The sequence below is a fragment of the Lycium barbarum genome, chromosome 3 (assembly GCF_019175385.1).
Source record: "Lycium barbarum isolate Lr01 chromosome 3, ASM1917538v2, whole genome shotgun sequence".
NCBI lineage: Eukaryota > Viridiplantae > Streptophyta > Magnoliopsida > Solanales > Solanaceae > Lycium > Lycium barbarum.
In genome coordinates, this window is record NC_083339.1 from 148,703,045 (window position 1) to 148,721,083 (window position 18,039).

The 18,039-nt window shown below is 35.1% G+C and overlaps 2 protein-coding genes across 2 annotated transcripts; both read left to right on the forward strand.

Annotated features, from left to right (window-relative positions):
- Positions 1-1,376: 1,376 nt before the first annotated feature.
- On the forward strand, positions 1,377-3,803 carry LOC132634393 ((R)-mandelonitrile lyase-like). Its single transcript, XM_060350651.1, has 3 exons — positions 1,377-1,701; positions 1,812-3,327; positions 3,414-3,803. The coding sequence occupies exons 1-3, from the start codon at positions 1,608-1,610 to the stop codon at positions 3,451-3,453; spliced, it is 1,650 nt and encodes a 549-aa protein (XP_060206634.1). The 5' UTR covers positions 1,377-1,607; the 3' UTR covers positions 3,454-3,803.
- Positions 3,804-13,658: 9,855 nt separating this feature from the next.
- On the forward strand, positions 13,659-17,238 carry LOC132633577 (D-3-phosphoglycerate dehydrogenase 2, chloroplastic-like). The gene is made up of 5 exons (XM_060350082.1): positions 13,659-14,363; positions 15,482-15,858; positions 15,942-16,052; positions 16,142-16,237; positions 16,323-17,238. Exons 1-5 carry the CDS (start codon positions 13,739-13,741, stop codon positions 16,992-16,994), a joined length of 1,881 nt encoding a protein of 626 aa, XP_060206065.1. The 5' UTR covers positions 13,659-13,738; the 3' UTR covers positions 16,995-17,238.
- Positions 17,239-18,039: the final 801 nt, after the last annotated feature.

The window sequence follows — 18,039 nt, forward strand, 5'->3', positions numbered from 1 at the left end:
TTCTTTTACACTGCTGGTGGTGAAAGGTATTATATGGTGCAAAACGAGAATCATGATTAAAATTTCTTCCTCGACCACGACCATGACCACGACTGGGGCCACGACCTCTTCCACGCCTAGAATGGCGAAAATTTGCCTCATTCACTTCAGGGAATGGGGCAGTACCAGTGGGTCGGCTTTCATGATTTTTCATCAGTAATTCATTATGTTGTTCAGCCACTAGAAGATGTGAGATTAGATCAGAATATTTTTTGAACTTCATCTCTCGGTATTGCTGCTGCAGGAGCATACTCGAGGCAGGAAAAGTGGAGAATGTTTTCTCCAGCATATCATCATCAGTAATATTTTCACCACATAATTTCAGTTGAGAAATAATTTTAAACATTGTAGAATTATATGCCTTAACAGATTTAAAATCTTGAAACCTTAATTGGAGCCAATCAAAACGTGCTTGTGGAAGTATGACCATCTTCAGGTGATCATATCTATCTTTCAGGTTATTCCACAGCGTAAGAGGATTTTTAACCGTCAGATATTCCATTTTTAAATTCTCATCAAGATGATGGCGGAGAAATATCATTGCCTTAGCACGGTTTTGGTTTGATGCCTCATTTTTATCTTTGATGGTGTCTTCCAGACCCATCGCATTAAGGTGAATCTCGGCATCAAGAATCCAAGACATATAGCTATTACCAGATATATCTAAGGCTACAAATTCACGTCTAGAAAGATTTGCCATTAGTAATGGAAAACAAAGAAATCAATACCTTCGAGGCTTGTAAAGTATTTGCTCGAGATGACAGAGTCTCGTGCTGATAACGTGTTATAAACAGCTTGTAGATATTGTCCGCTTTGGCGCACCTCACGGCTTTAAAACGCGTCTAGCGGGGAGGGGGACCTTCTGGGCCCTACTTGTAGACATTGTTCGCTTTGGAGCTTCAGGCTCCTCACGGTTTTAATCGCGTCTACAAGTAAAGGCTTCAGGCCCTGCTTATAAATACGCTTTGAGAGCTGCCTCATTAAAAACCTTAATTAGGACTTTTTCCCACAGGTTTTTTTTTTAATAAGGTTTTAACGAGGTACATCATCTATTAATGGACATCCAAGGGAGAGTGTTATAAATATACCAAATAGTGGATATCCATTAAGTTATATATATCCCAAAATATCTCAAAATATCCCATGTCCTGTTGCTCCTATAAATAGGATGCACAGATGCAATGTTGAAAGAGAAGAAGTAATATAATCTGATATCTCTCTATATATTCTCTCTACATATTTCTTCTGTGTATTTACTTCATAGTTTTTATTTCATAAAAAAGAACAATAAAAATAAAAATGTGTGCCATTTTGTGTAGTCTACTCCTATTTAATAATAACATCCAAAGGCAAAAAGAAGGTGCATGGGGATATAACTGCAAACGCTCTTTATCTGTTGACATATGTAATATTCAACTGAATTTCCCACCAAAAAGACACTGCTCTTCTCTCTACTACCTATTACTCCCTCTTTCCTAAGCAAATTTCAGCAACCACCGGCCACCGCCCTTCAAGAAACTTATCTCCGGTGCCCCAAAAGCTGTTCTTTTTCCTGATTTGTAATAAATATGGCAAAATCTTGGACTCTTTACGTGTCATATTTCGCCTTCTTGATGATACTAATTTCCTTGTCCGTTGCACAGTCTGATTCTTCTAACGAGAGTATGATATCCAACCCCACTTTCTTTTTTCAACATTTCTATAGCACTTGTACATTTCTTTAAGAAATTGACGGTTTCTTGTGAAATTCTGTATTTTTGTTTGTTTTACAGGTCCAAGTTATATGAAGTTTGTATTCAATGCGACCGTGTTTCCATCTGAAGACTATTATGACTACATAGTTGTGGGGGGTGGCACAGCTGGCTGTCCACTAGCGGCGACATTATCGGAAAAGTTCAAAGTTCTACTTCTTGAAAGAGGTGGTGTTCCATATGGAAGACCTAATTTGATGACCCAAGAAGGGTTTCTAACTGCACTCACTGATATTGATGATTTTGAGTCCCCTGCACAAGCATTCACCTCTGAAGATGGTGTTCCAAATGCTCGAGGTCGAATTCTCGGAGGTAGTAGTGCAATTAATGCAGGTTTTTACAGTAGGGCTGATCAAGATTTTTATATTAGGTCGGGGGTTAATTGGGATTTAAAAGTAGTTAATCAATCTTATGAATGGGTTGAGAAGGCTATTGTGTTTAGGCCTGAACTCAAGAATTGGCAATCGGCTGTTAGAGATGGGTTAGTGGAAGCTGGTATTGATCCCTTTAATGGATTTAGTTTGGATCATGTTATTGGTACCAAGATTGGTGGGTCCACCTTTGATAGTTTGGGTCGTAGACATAGTGCTGCTGATCTTCTTAACTATGCAAATCCTACAAACATTAAGGTAGCTGTTTATGCTAGTGTAGAGAGGATTCTGTTAGCTCCAAACTCAGCTTATTCGCCATCTAAGCAGGCTGCTATTGGTGTGATTTTTCGTGACCAGTCGGGGCGTTATCACCACGCCATGTTGCGTGGAAAAGGTGAAGTTTTAGTATCTGCAGGAGCTCTTGGTAGTCCACAGTTGCTTCTCTTAAGTGGTGTTGGTTCAAGGCCTTACCTCTCTACATGGGGTATTCCGGTTGCTCATCATTTACCTTATGTGGGGAGGTTTCTGTTTGATAATCCAAGAAATGGGATTTCAATTGTGCCACCTATGCCACTGGAACACTCTTTAATTCAAGTTGTGGGGATCACTAATTCAGGGGCTTATTTGGAGGCTGCATCTAATGTAATTCCGTTTGCTTCCCCTGCTAACTCGGTTTTTGTCAGGACGTCACCTTCACCAGTTTATCTCACAGTGGCCACCCTTATGGAGAAGATTGTTGGACCGGTTTCTTCTGGCTCACTTAGACTGGCATCGACCGATGTTAGATTGAACCCTATTATTAGATTCAATTACTTTAGCAATCCAGGAGATGTAGAGAGGTGTGTCAATGGCACAAGAAAAATAGCAGATGTGTTGAGAACCAGAACAATGGAGATTTTCAAGTTTGATCAGTGGTTTGGTGGTAGGGATTTTAGGTATGTTGGCCCTGCTTTGCCTGTTGATGAGTCGAATGATGAGCTTATGAGAGAGTTCTGCCATCAGACAGTCAATACCATTTGGCACTATCACGGTGGCTGTGTTGTGGGGAAGGTAGTTGATCAAAATTTGAGAGTACTTGGCATTGATGGCCTCAGAGTTGTTGATGGTTCAATATTTAGTGTGTCGCCAGGGACCAATCCCCAGGCTACTCTTCTTATGCTTGGACGGTAGGTGTTTGCTAGTCTAAGTTTATAACTTGTCCTAATTTATCGTCTGGTGGAGAATTTGATAATTTGTGGTTTTCTGGTTGCAGGTATGTTGGTATGGTGATGCTCAGAGAGAGGTTCAGATAGTCGCTGTTATGTCAGTACGAGCTGCTTATGGAGAGCACTATCAGATAGTCCATGTTGTGAGCTTATTCTTTTTCTGAGCCAACTTTTAGTCATCTTTTCTCCTTTTGCAGCTTTATGGTCGTTGCTTCTGTAAGTGATTTCTTTCCAGGAACAGTTAGTCTAGTTGAAATGTTGTTAATTCATTTGTTCTGTAAATGCGCAAAGAGAAGTGCTGCTAGTACATTAGAAATGATACTATCTCTGTGGCACTTTTGGGTCACTTCAACGATTTGAGGTAGAAGGCTACCTGAAGTTTCTGTACATTTTCTAAATCTGAATGTAAAGGTTGTCCCATCTCTTCTTTCATTTGCACTAGAGATATGAGGGGAAATTTATAAGTGTGGTTAGAAAAGTGCCTGATGCTGGTAAGTTGTGTGTATTTGTTGGGGTTTTATGACATTACTACTGCTTGTTAATCCTGAAAACTGTTTAAAGCTTCTTTAGGTGATGCCGTGACGGTACACTTTTCCCAGCTGAGTTGAACCCTTAAACTGCTGGATAAATGTAGCAAAAATACCCTTTGATACAAAATTTGATTCGAAGTATCAATGCCTTCTTAGACAGATCACTATAATATCTGTATTATATCGAGCACTATCATTAGCTCCACTTTTTTGATAAAAAGTTGTGACTAATGGATAATTTAAAATTAGAGCTTCCTTTAGCTTTAATTGAGTCAACTGGTCAGTGTTAAATCATAATTGACTGATGTGTTAAGAGAAACTATAGTCAACGATGTTTGCCTTAGAATTTAGATCAGTATTCAATATTCTGAACTATTTATGCATTCAGCTTGTATATGTAGCATCAAATGTCAGAGAAGGTCCTCTTAATAACACTTCGGCGGTACTGCTTTTTCATTTTTGCTTATTTAGACTTTGCCTTCACTTGATTATCAAAAACAACGCATCAAGGATTTTTTTGAAGAAGAATTAATTGTGACTTTCTCATTGGCTTCTGATAGATTTGTCTTTTCCATGGAGATAGCTGTATGAAGTTGTTTCTTGGTCAGCAAATGGCGTAAACTGGCTTTGAGCATTTGTTTACTTCTTAACTGATAGAAACATCATATATTAGGTAGTATTATTCCTTTGTTTAGCTGGAATGAATCTACAATCATAAATTAAATTAAAGAACCAGAATCTTAATGCTCTTTTGTAAAAAAAAAAACTTTTCTTTGGTCTCCAGTGTACAGAAAAAATGTACTACTGTCAAGCCAGAAAGACAAATGTTGTTGAGACAAGTTTTACTTAGGTTTATCTTGGCACTAGATAGTCACTCTGTTTCTGAGGAAAATAAGCTAACTCCCACCATAAGTTTATCCATTTGGTCTTGGGCATTCTGTGAATTAGTTAGTTGATCAATCTTCTACCAAGCAGTTCTGTTCTACCCAGTCCTGCAAATGTTATAATTTGCTAATCTCAATAATATTTCACATTTCCACTAGTGTCAATGAGAATTCACTGTTTTCCTAGATTTTAACGGATTGGAGTTTCCTAGATGATATAGCCGACCTCGACTTGCTTGGGATTGAGGAGTATTTTGAAATAAGAGACTGGAGTTTCGTCTGTGAATAAAGTTCACTGCAATAGGTAAATTCCATGTTCATTGAAGAAAAGAGCTTTGTGATTGATTAGGCCTTACTGACTGTTGATTCCAAAATTACACATTTTCTGTTTGCAGCAAAACAGAAATCATCGTGGGTAGTGAGTGAGATGCTCCAAGAAATAAATTAAGGCAGATGCAGCATCTGTCAATATCTACCTCAGTTAGTAGAGGCAAGCAACTTATAAACAGGAGAAGTCGGCTTGAAACATAAATAAATAATATAGGAGACATTTCGAGAAATATGGGTTCATACTTGACAGTACTCTGTATGACGGGCAGAATGAATTAGTTGGGTGCTATACTTTTAAGCATTAGTTAAGGAACAAGTTCACAAATTCATCATTTATGCTATCAATGATGAATAGTAGCAGCTTATAATTCATTGGCTGTAGTTTCTTATTTCACACACTTCTTTTTGATGAGTCTTTCAGTACACCACTGAAAGCCAAGATTATACCGTCAAACTAGAATATTTGATGTTCAGGTTAATGAGAATCTTAGTAAGGACATTGGTTCTTTTCTATAAAGGTTCCAAAGTTTAGTTATTCGTTTCTCACGGAGGTTGTGACAGCTCCCTCATGCAAATAATTTAAGGTAGAACAAGGAAACCAGGTTCTTACCTACTGCTTGGTCACTTTTGTCACGAGTCACCAATACTTTGCTCCGGCGGAGCTAAACATGTCATCCCTTAAAAACCGTCTGAGCTTGCAGTCTATGGTAAAGGTGAGACAATACTCAAATCTACTGCACAATGTATGCAGAGAAGAATCAAAATGGGCAAATTCCTTCATTAAGTTTTCAATAGGTTCCAAACAATTGAATTGTTGAAGTACTGCTCATGCATTTATAGTTGTCTTTTTCGTCATCTCAGAAATAGCTGAATCTCTTTCAACTTGTAACTGATATAAACTCTCCATCACGGAGTAGTGTTCATTTTTTAGCTACAACGAGTCTGTAGTCAGAAGTTAAATAAAGGCAAACGACAACCTTAAATGCTGTGACATGTTGTGCTCTCTTTTATGTCCAGTGTACAGAATTAAACAAATTATGATATGTTAGCACGATTACCCTGAACTTTGGGAAATAGTTTATCCATACCCTTCGTTATACTTTAGGGTCAATTATACCCTTACCGTTATACTATGAGGTCAATTATACCCTTATGTCTAACAGCTGCTACGTGGCATCATCCCAGCCCTTCAAAATTATTTTCCCCTCAAATAATTTTTTACCCACTAAAATAATCCAACCCGACCCGATTTTTTTTCCAGCCAAAGTGATACGGACCCAACCCATTACCCCTTGGCTGAAAAAAAAAATTCAGGTCGGGTTGGGTTATTTTAGTGGGTAAAAAATTATTTGAGGGGAAAATAATTTTGAAGGGCTAGGATGATGCCACGTGGCAGCTGTTAGACATAAGGGTATAATTGACCCCATAGTATAACGGTAAGGGTATAATTGATCCTAAAGTATAACGAAGGGTATGAATGAACTATTTCCCAAAGTTCAGGGGTAATTTTGGCCCTTTTCCGTAATTTATATACCCCTCGACATCAAAAAATTCCCAATTACAATTCAAACAATTTTTTAAAATTTTTGGGCTTAATTTGTACTCTGCTTTTTAACGAGTCTTCCAGTGCATTGAATGCCAAGATTATGATCCTGTTTGGATGGGCTTACAGCTTATAAGCTAAAAAAAAAATAAGTTGACATTTTTTAGCTTATAAGTTGTTTTCAAAAACTCAAATACTCAAAAAAGATTAAAATAACTTATAAACAACTTATAGGCCAATCCAAATGGGCTCTATACCGCCAAATTAGAATAATCTATGTTGAGAATAATGAGAATCTTAGGAAAGATATGGTTCTTTACTACTACTATATTAAAAGATTCCAAAGTTTAAGCTATCATGCAATTAATTTAAGCTAGACTGAACAAGGAAAGCAAGTTCCAAATCTTTAGAAAATGAGCAATTAGGGGTGCAGCTTAGTAGTCAATGAAGTGATCGACAACCATGAGGTTTTAGGTTGGAGGCAGAAAATACTAAGCGATCTCTTTCCATCTAACCCAGTCTTGATGGATAGAGTTATCTGATATATGTACTGGCGTAAGCTAATTCGAACATCGCGATTACTAAAAAATTGTACACCCAAAAAATTAATCGAGGTGCGCTAATGATCCAAACATCACCCTTATAAAAAAACGAAAAAAACTCAAATATGTCATGCAACTATCGGAAATGACTCATTTATGCCATCGAACTATAGGAAATTACTCATTTATGCCACTCATCAATAGTTTGACTCATTTATGCCATCGCCCGTTACCAAAACACTCATCCATGCCATTTTTCATTAACGCCGGTTTTATAGTACCAGATATGACACGTGCCCTCCAATTAGAGGTTTACGTCGTTTAATTAAATCAGGCCAATTTTAAATACCAAATTAATAAAAAATCCGACCCATACACCTTACCCACCCACAACCATAATCTAGTTGGAGACCACGTGTCATATATGGTATTGTAAAACTAGCTTTAATGAAATATGGCATGGATGAGTCATTTTGATAACAGGCGATGACATAAATAAGTCAAACTATCGATGAGTGACATCAATAAGTCATTTCCTATAGTTCGATGACATAAATGAGCCAATTCCTATAATTTAATGGCATAAATGAGTCAAACTATTGACGAGTGACATAAATGAGATATTTCTAATAGTTGAATGGTATATTTGAGTCTTTTCCATAAAAAAAATGAAAAAGTGAGTGAGGGGCCAAGGTCCGTAGACCATAGTCCCCACTCCCGACTAGTTAGTGGAATTATCGAAAATGCAAAGAGGAAAGAGCCGGCGGCATACTCTCTAGTCCACAAAAAATATTTTTTATTAAAAAAAAAGAAGGGAAAAGGTGCCTGCTTCTGCTTGTGGGCGGAGAATATTACTAGTGCCTGTGGGGGCCACTGTCTTTCAGGAGTAGTGTTCGAAGTCAAACGTCCAAATTTGGTGTAAAATTAAATATTGATTTCTCAATGAAATTTAAATACTTAAAAATAGTACTCCCTTTTATATAAAACTACTTGAAAGTGGAACTAAAAGTTCAAAATTCGCGAATCGGCATATGATTGGTTTTTATAAAACATACCAACTTTTCGCAAAGTGACTTTTAATTGCACATCTTTCTTTCTTTCTAGGTAGAATGTCCATTTCATAAAACAAAACATGTTCTATTCTACGGAACTCATTTATATGAACCAGTATTTTCCCTTTTTAATATAACTTTTAATTTATTTATTCTTATAAATATAAAACTTACAAATTACTGCAAATGTATATTTATTTTCAAGAACAAAGTAATTACAAAAATACAAAAAGTAGTATAAATTTCAACTGAACATTATATTCAATGAGCAACAATTCATGATCTTCCTTAGTGTAGCATATTCTATGATTTGATCAAACTATTAAGGCGGTGTATAAAATTGAGGCCGTAATTAGTTTGCTTAATTCCCCATTTTTCAGATGACGTTTGAGTTCGATTATTCAACTAATCTTGTGGGCCCGTTTTGAAGGAATTCATGATGTAATTACACTGTTTGGTTCGTTATCTTGTCAAATAATTATTTAAATAGAATTATCTATAATTAAAAAGAAATAATTACACTCTCTAACTTTTAAGTAAGACGTATTAATTACTAATAATGACATGATATAATTACAAAATAACTTTTAAACTTCAATTATTATTGTTATAAATTAGTATATTATCCTTTTTACACTATTTCTCTTTCATATTTTTCTTATAATTTTCCAACCTTCCAGGAAATGGGGTAGCTGGGGTTGGTAAAGTGGATCTATCACTGCACTTACTCTCAATTACTAATTTAGTTGTGTTTAGCCCACCTTCATTCAAAAGAGAAAAAGCAAAGAAAGGGCCCGCGTTCAGTCATATGTGATGTCCCACAAATTCACACGGATAAATATTTACTCGAATAGTATATTTACATCAAATTAATTCAAGTTATTAAGGTTAAATAAAAAATAAAGTAAGATTACACATTAATTAATTAAGGTTAAGCGATAGTTATGTATGTTCACACATGTCATGCATTAATTTAATGTGAACACCCGGATAAATTTGTACGATACACACTACTCATCTACAAGGCCGTTTCAATAACATTGAGAGTCTAAAGTTAAGCTTCAAAGGGAGGTCCTATTCTTTTTTAAAAGAAAAAATTGTCACGTATATTTTATTTAAAGTCTATTTTTCTAGTTTTTTAGATGTGAAATCATTAATTACTATTTTATAATCGATTTTTTTTAACAATTCCTTTTCAATTGATAATATAACTAATCGATTCAATCTATCTTGAGACATTATTGATCTTAGATAAGATTTTATCAATTTTAATTTTAAAAAATTTCTTTCGGCTGAGGCAACAGTTATATATATAAAATGCATCTTTAAAAAAAATGAATCCAAAAAAAAATTGAAGCCGTAAGCGATTGTTTTATTGGGCTTATAGTCAAGCCACTCCGACTCATCTACACTGTATTAGCATAGTTACCATGTGATTAGTTTAGTAGTTAAAAAGATTGCCATTTGACTATACTAATAAACTTCCTCGCCACAACTGCTTTTTCTTTTTCCTTTCCTTATTATATTTGAGAATATTTAAGTTTATTTTGTGCTCTTGATTAGTATAATACTTTGAAAATGCTATCTTATAAGTTCTTTATTAGAATTCGAATTATAAACGTAAATGCGACATTTGTTTTCAAAAAATATGTTCGTATTTTGTTTTATATGCATTACGAGCATCTTTTGGCGGGACCCACCCATAGGAGCATAACAGTTGCCGCGAAAGATCTCAGCGCCGTAGACTCACATGGCATAAACAAGGACTCCCAGGATATTGCAATACGGTCCACTACTCTGATATATTTCCTCATGACCCCATTAAGTCCTTGTTATTTGGTTTTAAGTCACAAGTCAAATCAAACAAACATATACTAGTGGTCCATTTTCCTGTTTTGAATCTTTTTTCAGGTTATTTCAGTCACTGCTATCTTTGTTTCAATCCGAAGATGATAAATGCTAGTGTGTGGAGAACTTGATTAGAAAAGTTGTAGTATTCTATAGAATATGGTGTGTAGTATTGTTTAACGTGTATTATACAGATTGTAAATCTGAATTTTGGTGAAATATTTTATGCAAGGTGTTTCATTGATTTGTTTTGGTAAAGTCCCTTTCTTAACTACTATCCTTAGAGCATGATTAAAGATGATTTTGACTGGAAGCAAAAAAGAGTTTTTTCGAGGGACCTTTGAAATGATGTGGTAAGGAATTAAGTTGTTAATTTCGAGATTAAAAGGGAAATATTGTAGAGCACTCAATTCCTAACCTGTGAAACAAAAAACAATGCCAATGAGGATTGAAGTTGATACATTTATGAATGAGAGACCTTCTACCAATATTCTGCTCAAATTTATACTATAATAATTACAATACCTCATTCCCAAATAAAATGCTATAACATTCTAGAGATTTTTTCAAGGAAAAAAATGCTAGAGTAGAATGAATAAAGCAGTTGTATTTAGCGATTAGTAGTAGATTACTATATGCATGTGTTTTAATTTGTTTAAACATTGGACTTGACTCGCAAGTGACTTCCTCTCCCAACACATGAGGACGAAAAAAAAAAAGTATTTCAAAAATAAAAATACTACTGTTTACATATGAGATTACAAAGAACTATAAACTATTTGATTACATGCCTAGTAAAAAGGAGGAAGAAAAAAGATGGTTTGCGATTTTGACATCCATAATAAAAAAGAGGGTCGAGTAGTTGGCCAATTTTGACATTTCGATACTGATATTTAGGAAATTATTATTCCACTAAGTAATCAATACTGGTCATTCTTTCTTGTACGAGGATAATGCCACTATCTTTTTTCACTGTCATGCTTTCTTTTGTTCATGCAAAGCTGAAAAACAGAGGAAATAAAAGGCTTAATGCATATGGAGCCCTCTTAACTTGTCTTTTTATTTTATTTATTATTTTAGTATTTTAACTAAATGTCGTTCCTATTGAATTCTTGTACTCTTTCTTAAGTGTGTCTATCAAACACAATCTGACTTACATAGTATTCTATCTTCAATGTAGCAGCATGCTAATATATATTCTAGTTTAATTATGTCATCTTTTAACTAAGATTAGCAGCAATTGAGAAGGGAAGAAAGAGTGAGCTCTTAATTAAGCTGACAGTAGAAGAGCAGAACCAGTAGAAACCCACACATCCATGACCTAAAGAACAGTTTACCACACGTCTAAAATATTACTTTACCTTCATTATCACAATTTAATTTTCGCATCTAATAAAAATCAAATTTAGAGGGTTTGATAGATACACTTGAGGATGAGTTCAGAGGTTCAATAGAAACAACACTTAGTTGAGGTGTCAAAATGAAAAAAAAAAATAAGTTTAGGAGGCTACATATGCATTAAGCCAAAATAAAAAGAAGGTATGAGGTACTCAATTTTATCCTTTGTATTACAAGGTTCATTTATGGTTGGCAAATCGTTTCATATTTGTAACTAGTCTCTAACATACAAGTAGATTACATGTATCAAAAATTCTTCAACGGAAAATGTTACATAGAAACAAGCGCATAAAGGCCTTATTTATCGTTACATAGAAACAAGCGCATAAAGGTTTTATTTATTACTCCCTCCATTCCACAATAAGTGTCACCTTAGCCAATTTTTTTTATCTCATAATAAGTGTCACCTTAGGAAATCAATGCATATATTGACAAGTTTTTTCCAACTTTGCCCTTAGACAAAAACTGACAAATTTATGTATTCAAGACAAAAAACACATAGAAACTTGATATTATTGGAGTCCCAATGTCAAAAGGCTTACTTTTCATGCATGTTCTAATCAAAAGGGAAAAATTAATTTATTTTTATTATACAAGAATAATTTAATAAAATTTACATTGCATAATTGATTTCTTAATATGCGTGTTTTTAGCTAAAGTAACACTTATTATGGGACGGAGAGAGTATCACTTAATGAGATATGAATCTGAATTGTTAAGTTTCAATCCATTTAATGTATTTGTTTTTTCTTTTTTTTAAACAATCTCTTAATAAGTCTGAAAATAGCTGATTCAGTCAGATCTGTGAAAGGGTCTGAAGAAGACTCTTTTTAAAGTGCAAATTTATTTCACAAAAAACTCATCACACGTCATTTTTAGGTCCTAGCCCCCCAACCCATCCCCCGTGCGCTCTCGCTCTCTTCACTAAGTGGGTGGAAGTTACATCTACAAATCGACGACAAAGAAGGTGGTAGCTGATTTCGCCCGAAATATTCTTGATATTATTGTTTGCTTCTCAAGGACTCTGAAAATTTGTCTTTATAAAAGTGTGGAGAGCTTTATAGATACCTAGTATTGTAGTACATATAGTTCAAATGTTTTAACAAATTTACATTATTTATTTCTTTATTGAAATAGGAGTAATTTTGATCAAATAATAATCTTATTTTGTTCAAATTAGAATTATCTCTAATATTTTATTCATAACACCTATTTTTTTTTGAATTGTATATTTATTATTATGTTTACAAATTGATTAATTATACACATTCAAATGTTTATACACAAACAATCTTATCCATTCAGTGTTCTGATTAATGAAAATATTTTAATAATTCAAACGCGCATTAAGATTCAGATGTCTTAATATTAATGAAAACAAATGAGATTTATATATGAATGAATTTAACAAATGGGGGTGTCAAATGGAGAGTTGGACTGAACTTAGTTAAACGGGTCAAAATAGATTGTGTTAATAAATAAACAGGTCATTAACCGGTCCAAAGATTACTGGCCTTGAAACTAGTTGGGTCAAGATAGGTTATTAGGATGGGTCGTAAACCAACCCCTCCAACTTTTACCAAATTAATTTTGTTATTATTCTCTTATAATTTGTTTAATTAACATAGTAAATTAATTTTAAAAAGAATCTTTCTTTATAGACTATATAGAAGACACAAAACAATTTTTTTTGTAAATATATTTTGACAAAAAAATTTGTGGGTCAATTTGGACTATATCTCTATCTCAATTAACCCAACTTTAGATGGTCTAACATTGCACATGTCAAAATAAACTAAGCTAATAAATGAACAAATCATTAATCCGTTTAAATTTGAGCGATCGAGCGGATTATATTTTCATGGACCGATTTTGGCACCCAACCTAACCTAGGATAAATTAAGTAATTTTGTAAAATGGTAGCAGTACAATTTACCCTTTCCCCAAAAGAGAATAAGAGAAAGGGTGCAGTCGTCGTTGAAAATGTTTATCCTTAGTAAAAACTTATCCTATAACTAGGAAGTTTGTACAAAAAAAGTCAGGAGTGGTAAGTATTTGGTCTAAATTGGAAATACAAAATTAGTAAAAGCCACCAAAGTATACGGAAATGCTAATTTCATGCTATCAACAATCATTCTCCATTCTATATAAACAAAAGATGTTTTAATTTCCTCTTTGTCACAACAGAACCCCCTCAAAAACCTCCAACAACTTTTGAGTCTCTTTTTTCTTGCTCGTAACAATAATGGCGTCCACTCCTTCTCCTCACACTGCCACCACAACCCACCTGAATTCTCTCCTTTCTTCTTCTTCTTCCTCAACCAATCACAACAACAAACCCTCAAATCTCTCTTTCCTTCATACCCCATCTTCTTTCAAACTTCTCCACTCTGTTTCCGCTTCATCTTCTTCTTCCAAAACCACCATTTGTAATGTTCTCAAAACCGCTGATATTTCTCTGTCTAGAGATCTCAAAGGCGTAGGTTTGGTTCCCAAGCCAACCATTCTCGTCTCCGAGAAACTCGGAGAAGCAGGTCTTGACCTGCTACGTAGTTTTGGTGACGTGGATTGTTCGTACGAATTGTCTCCACAAGATCTCTGTGCTAAGATCTCTTCTTGCGACGCGCTTATTGTGCGTAGTGGAACAAAGGTCACGCGCGAGGTGTTTGAGGCTGCTCAGGGAAGGCTTAAGGTTGTTGGAAGAGCAGGTGTTGGTATAGACAATGTGGATCTGCAAGCTGCAACTGAATTTGGTTGTCTCGTTGTTAATGCACCCACAGCTAATACTATTGCTGCTGCTGAGCATGGGATCGCTTTGCTTACCTCTATGGCTCGTAACGTTGCTCAGGCTGATGCCTCCATGAAAGCTGGTACGTTTTGTTTATTTTAATCTCAAAATTAAATCTGTTGTTGTTTTTGTGACTAATTTGTATAGATCTGGAAACAATTATTTGCACAATTCTTAGTATTGTGTCCAGTCTGTCTTCTATCTATAACAAGTATAAGTGACGGAAATTTTAGGAGAAATTAAAAATCATGATTTGCGAATCCCGCTGGGTAGATATTTCCTTTATTTTTTTCCCTTTTTCGCGTCGTTTCAAATGAAAATTTTGTCTGATTTTTGTGACTTTGACTTTGATTTGAGTGATGCCTTGGACCTCTATTAATTACTCCCTCCAGTTTAAAATAAGTATCCAGCCTTTAGCTAAATCTTATTTTTTTTTAGGTATTATGAGTAAAATTTAAATTTGTATATTACTAGTAACTTGACACACTGTGATCATTTAGCACTTCATAAGCACAGATTTGAATAAATAAAATTATTTCTTTCTTGATATGCAAGCGGACACTTATTTAGAACCAAAATAGAAAGATTAAGTGGACATTTATTATGAGTTAGAGAGAGTAATTAATTAATTAGATTAGTTAGTGGTACTATACCAGAAAACGAAGCGTTGGTACTGAAGTTTTATTGTTAATCTAAAAATTAGATCATCACTTCTTTCAATAGAAGGTTAGTGTTGTATTTAGCACAAACCATATTCTCAAGGTCTATTTATGTATGCTAGACTTTTTTAAATTAATTTTACTGAACAGACAAAAGGCATAAAAAATTGTGAAGGTATTACTTCTCTTTCAAAATTTTCACCATAACCACGTAAGCAACATAACTGCTTTCACATAAATGTATTCTGAATCTTCATTTTTCCAAGTTTAGCTGGACTAGTGAGAGAAGAAATAATGATAAATTAAATTTCTGGATTGGTGGGGTGTGGGTGTATATTTTTGAAATCAGATCTGTTGGTTTCTGGGAGTAGATAGTCCAAAATCGTGACATTTTTGTATTGTGAAATTGGCTGGCTAACTAGATCTGAACTCTGATTTATGCTCTCCTGTGAACCAATAAATAAAATGTTAAAAAAATTATTATTATTATTATTATTATTATTATTTTTACCTAAAAAAAGAAATTAACCAAATTTTACAGGAAAATGGCTGCGCAGCAAGTACGTGGGTGTTTCTCTTGTTGGGAAGACATTAGCTGTTATGGGATTTGGTAAAGTTGGTTCTGAGGTTGCTAGACGTGCAAAAGGCCTCGGTATGCATGTTATTGCCCATGATCCTTATGCTCCTGCTGACAGAGCTCGTGCTATCGGAGTGGATTTGGTTTCTTTCGAGCAAGCCATAGGCACTGCTGACTTCATCTCACTCCACATGCCTCTTACACCTGCTACTAACAAGGTATTCAATGATGACACGTTCGCAAAGATGAAGAAAGGAGTCCGCCTGATAAATGTTGCTCGGGGTGGTGTTATTGATGAAGATGCATTAGTTAGAGCCCTTGACAGCGGAATAGTTGCTCAGGTAGTTAATTCACTTCAGTATGTTACCTTTGTTCAATTTACTTTGAAACTCCAATATTCACTAGTTATTCATTTCTTTCACAGGCAGCACTTGATGTGTTCACTGTGGAGCCCCCACCAAAAGATAGCAAACTAGTGCAACATGAGAATGTCACTGTTACACCTCATCTAGGAGCTAGCACAAAAGAAGCACAGGTACAATTATCATTCACATTTAAATCATGTACACCTCTTTGTCATCCGCACTTGCTTTAATATACTTTGTCCTGCTCTAAATTTCTTAGGAAGGAGTTGCGATTGAAATAGCTGAGGCTGTTGTTGGTGCTCTAAATGGAGAACTTTCTGCTACTGCTGTAAATGCTCCGATGGTCCCTCCTGAGGTAATCTATAACACTACGTGCTTAAGTTTCTCTTTTAAGTCCAAACCCATAGGAAGGATTATGACATTCCTGCGTTTATTTTCAGGTTTTGTCTGAATTGGCTTCTTACGTCGTGCTTGCTGAGAAACTAGGTAGATTGGCAGTACAACTGGTGACTGGTGGAAGTGGAATTCAGTCTGTGAAAGTGGTTTATAAGTCGGCTAGGGACCCTGACAGCTTGGACACTAGACTTCTCCGAGCCATGGTAACAAAAGGCATTATTGAGCCTATATCTGATACAATCATCAACCTTGTAAATGCAGATTTCATTGCAAAGCAGAAGGGTCTTCGCATTAGTGAAGAACGAATCATTGTTGATTCATCTCCAGAGTACCCTGTGGAGTCAATTCAGGTGCAAATTAGCAGTGTGCAATCAAAATTCGCAAGTGCTTTATCAGAGAATGGGAATATCAGCATCGAGGGGAAGGTGAAGTATGGAATTCCCCATCTTACACGTGTTGGACCTTATAGCGTTGATGTGAGCTTGGAGGGTAACCTCATCCTTTGCAAACAAGTGGATCAACCTGGTATGATTGGGCAAGTTGGGAACATACTTGGTGAGAGTAATGTGAACGTGAGCTTTATGAGTGTTGGAAGAACCGTGAAGAGAAAGCAGGCGATTATGGCAATTGGAGTAGACGAAGAACCGGATAAGGATACTCAGAAGAAGATTGGAGAGGTGGCTGCAGTTGAAGAATTTGTCTTCCTCAAGCTATAGTCCAGATATTCAATATTGTTGGTTGGTGGAATGAACAAACTCCTTATTTATTAAAGAAAAATAGAGTGTAATACTAAGTAGTTTAATGCTAGTATTTTACAGTTTGGAGGCATTTGCTATTTGGCTTAATGCGTGTCTGCTTAATGTGGTGGTTTAGGTGTTGTTACCGGTGATCAAAGCTGGGGTCTTTCTCATGTAATCCTCCTTTTGAGCTTTTCATTTACCAGGAAAACTTATTCTCTTATATTAATCCTCCACAATCTTTACCAATGTGCTGCATATCTATTTAGGTAACGACATGGCGAAAAAAAAAAAAAGGAATAAAAAGACTTGTGTTTGGAAAGATATGTTATTGTTATGCTAATCACGGCATAAAAAGTAGAATCGCAAAAGAAGTATCGCACTATAATCAAAAGGAATTTTACAGAACTTAATCATAGACTACGAGCAGGGGTGGTGGGGAAGGAGGAAATCACTGTCACTCACCCAATTATGCCTTATGCTTTTTTTTTTCACATTCATTTTCTTCGACAATGATGTAATTGGTTCAGGCAACTTTTATTTAAAAACTTAAAAAGAATTTTTATCCGCATTCACACATGAATTCAGGTGATTTGACCTTTGTGTTTTAAACATTTTCCCAAAAATTGAAAAAGAGGGAGTAACATATTGTTATTTTAATGATACAAGTAATAAATTTGTAATTTTACTAGTACAATAGAAATAATGTGTGAAATTAACCTCTATCATCATAATGTGCCATACGATTACATCGTGGGTTGTCGAATTTTGGTGATTTGTAACATCAAAACACCAAAGCAAAGGTTCTTGTATATAACTTGATTCCTGTTATGATGTTACAACTACCTTTGGTTAGTAATGGGTCTAATCTGACAGTTCTACAAACTAATTATAGATCTAACACGTGACCAACAATACATAATATAAATAGATTTATTATTAAATGAGTTTTATTTTAAGAAAGGTGGGTGGCACATTAGAGAGAGCATACATGGGATGAGAAGCAATCGTGAAGGAGGAGAGT

Bases quoted from the DNA above. Each gene is read 5' to 3' on its own strand.
- LOC132634393 (XM_060350651.1), top strand. From the start codon at position 1,608: ATGGCAAAATCTTGGACTCTTTACGTGTCATATTTCGCCTTCTTGATG. The intron at 1,702-1,811 runs GTATGATATCCA...TTTGTTTTACAG, and splicing joins GTCTGATTCTTCTAACGAGA to GTCCAAGTTATATGAAGTTT. The intron at 3,328-3,413 runs GTAGGTGTTTGC...TTCTGGTTGCAG, and splicing joins ACTCTTCTTATGCTTGGACG to GTATGTTGGTATGGTGATGC.
- LOC132633577 (XM_060350082.1), top strand. From the start codon at position 13,739: ATGGCGTCCACTCCTTCTCCTCACACTGCCACCACAACCCACCTGAAT. The intron at 14,364-15,481 runs GTACGTTTTGTT...CAAATTTTACAG, and splicing joins TGATGCCTCCATGAAAGCTG to GAAAATGGCTGCGCAGCAAG. The intron at 15,859-15,941 runs GTAGTTAATTCA...TTTCTTTCACAG, and splicing joins ACAGCGGAATAGTTGCTCAG to GCAGCACTTGATGTGTTCAC.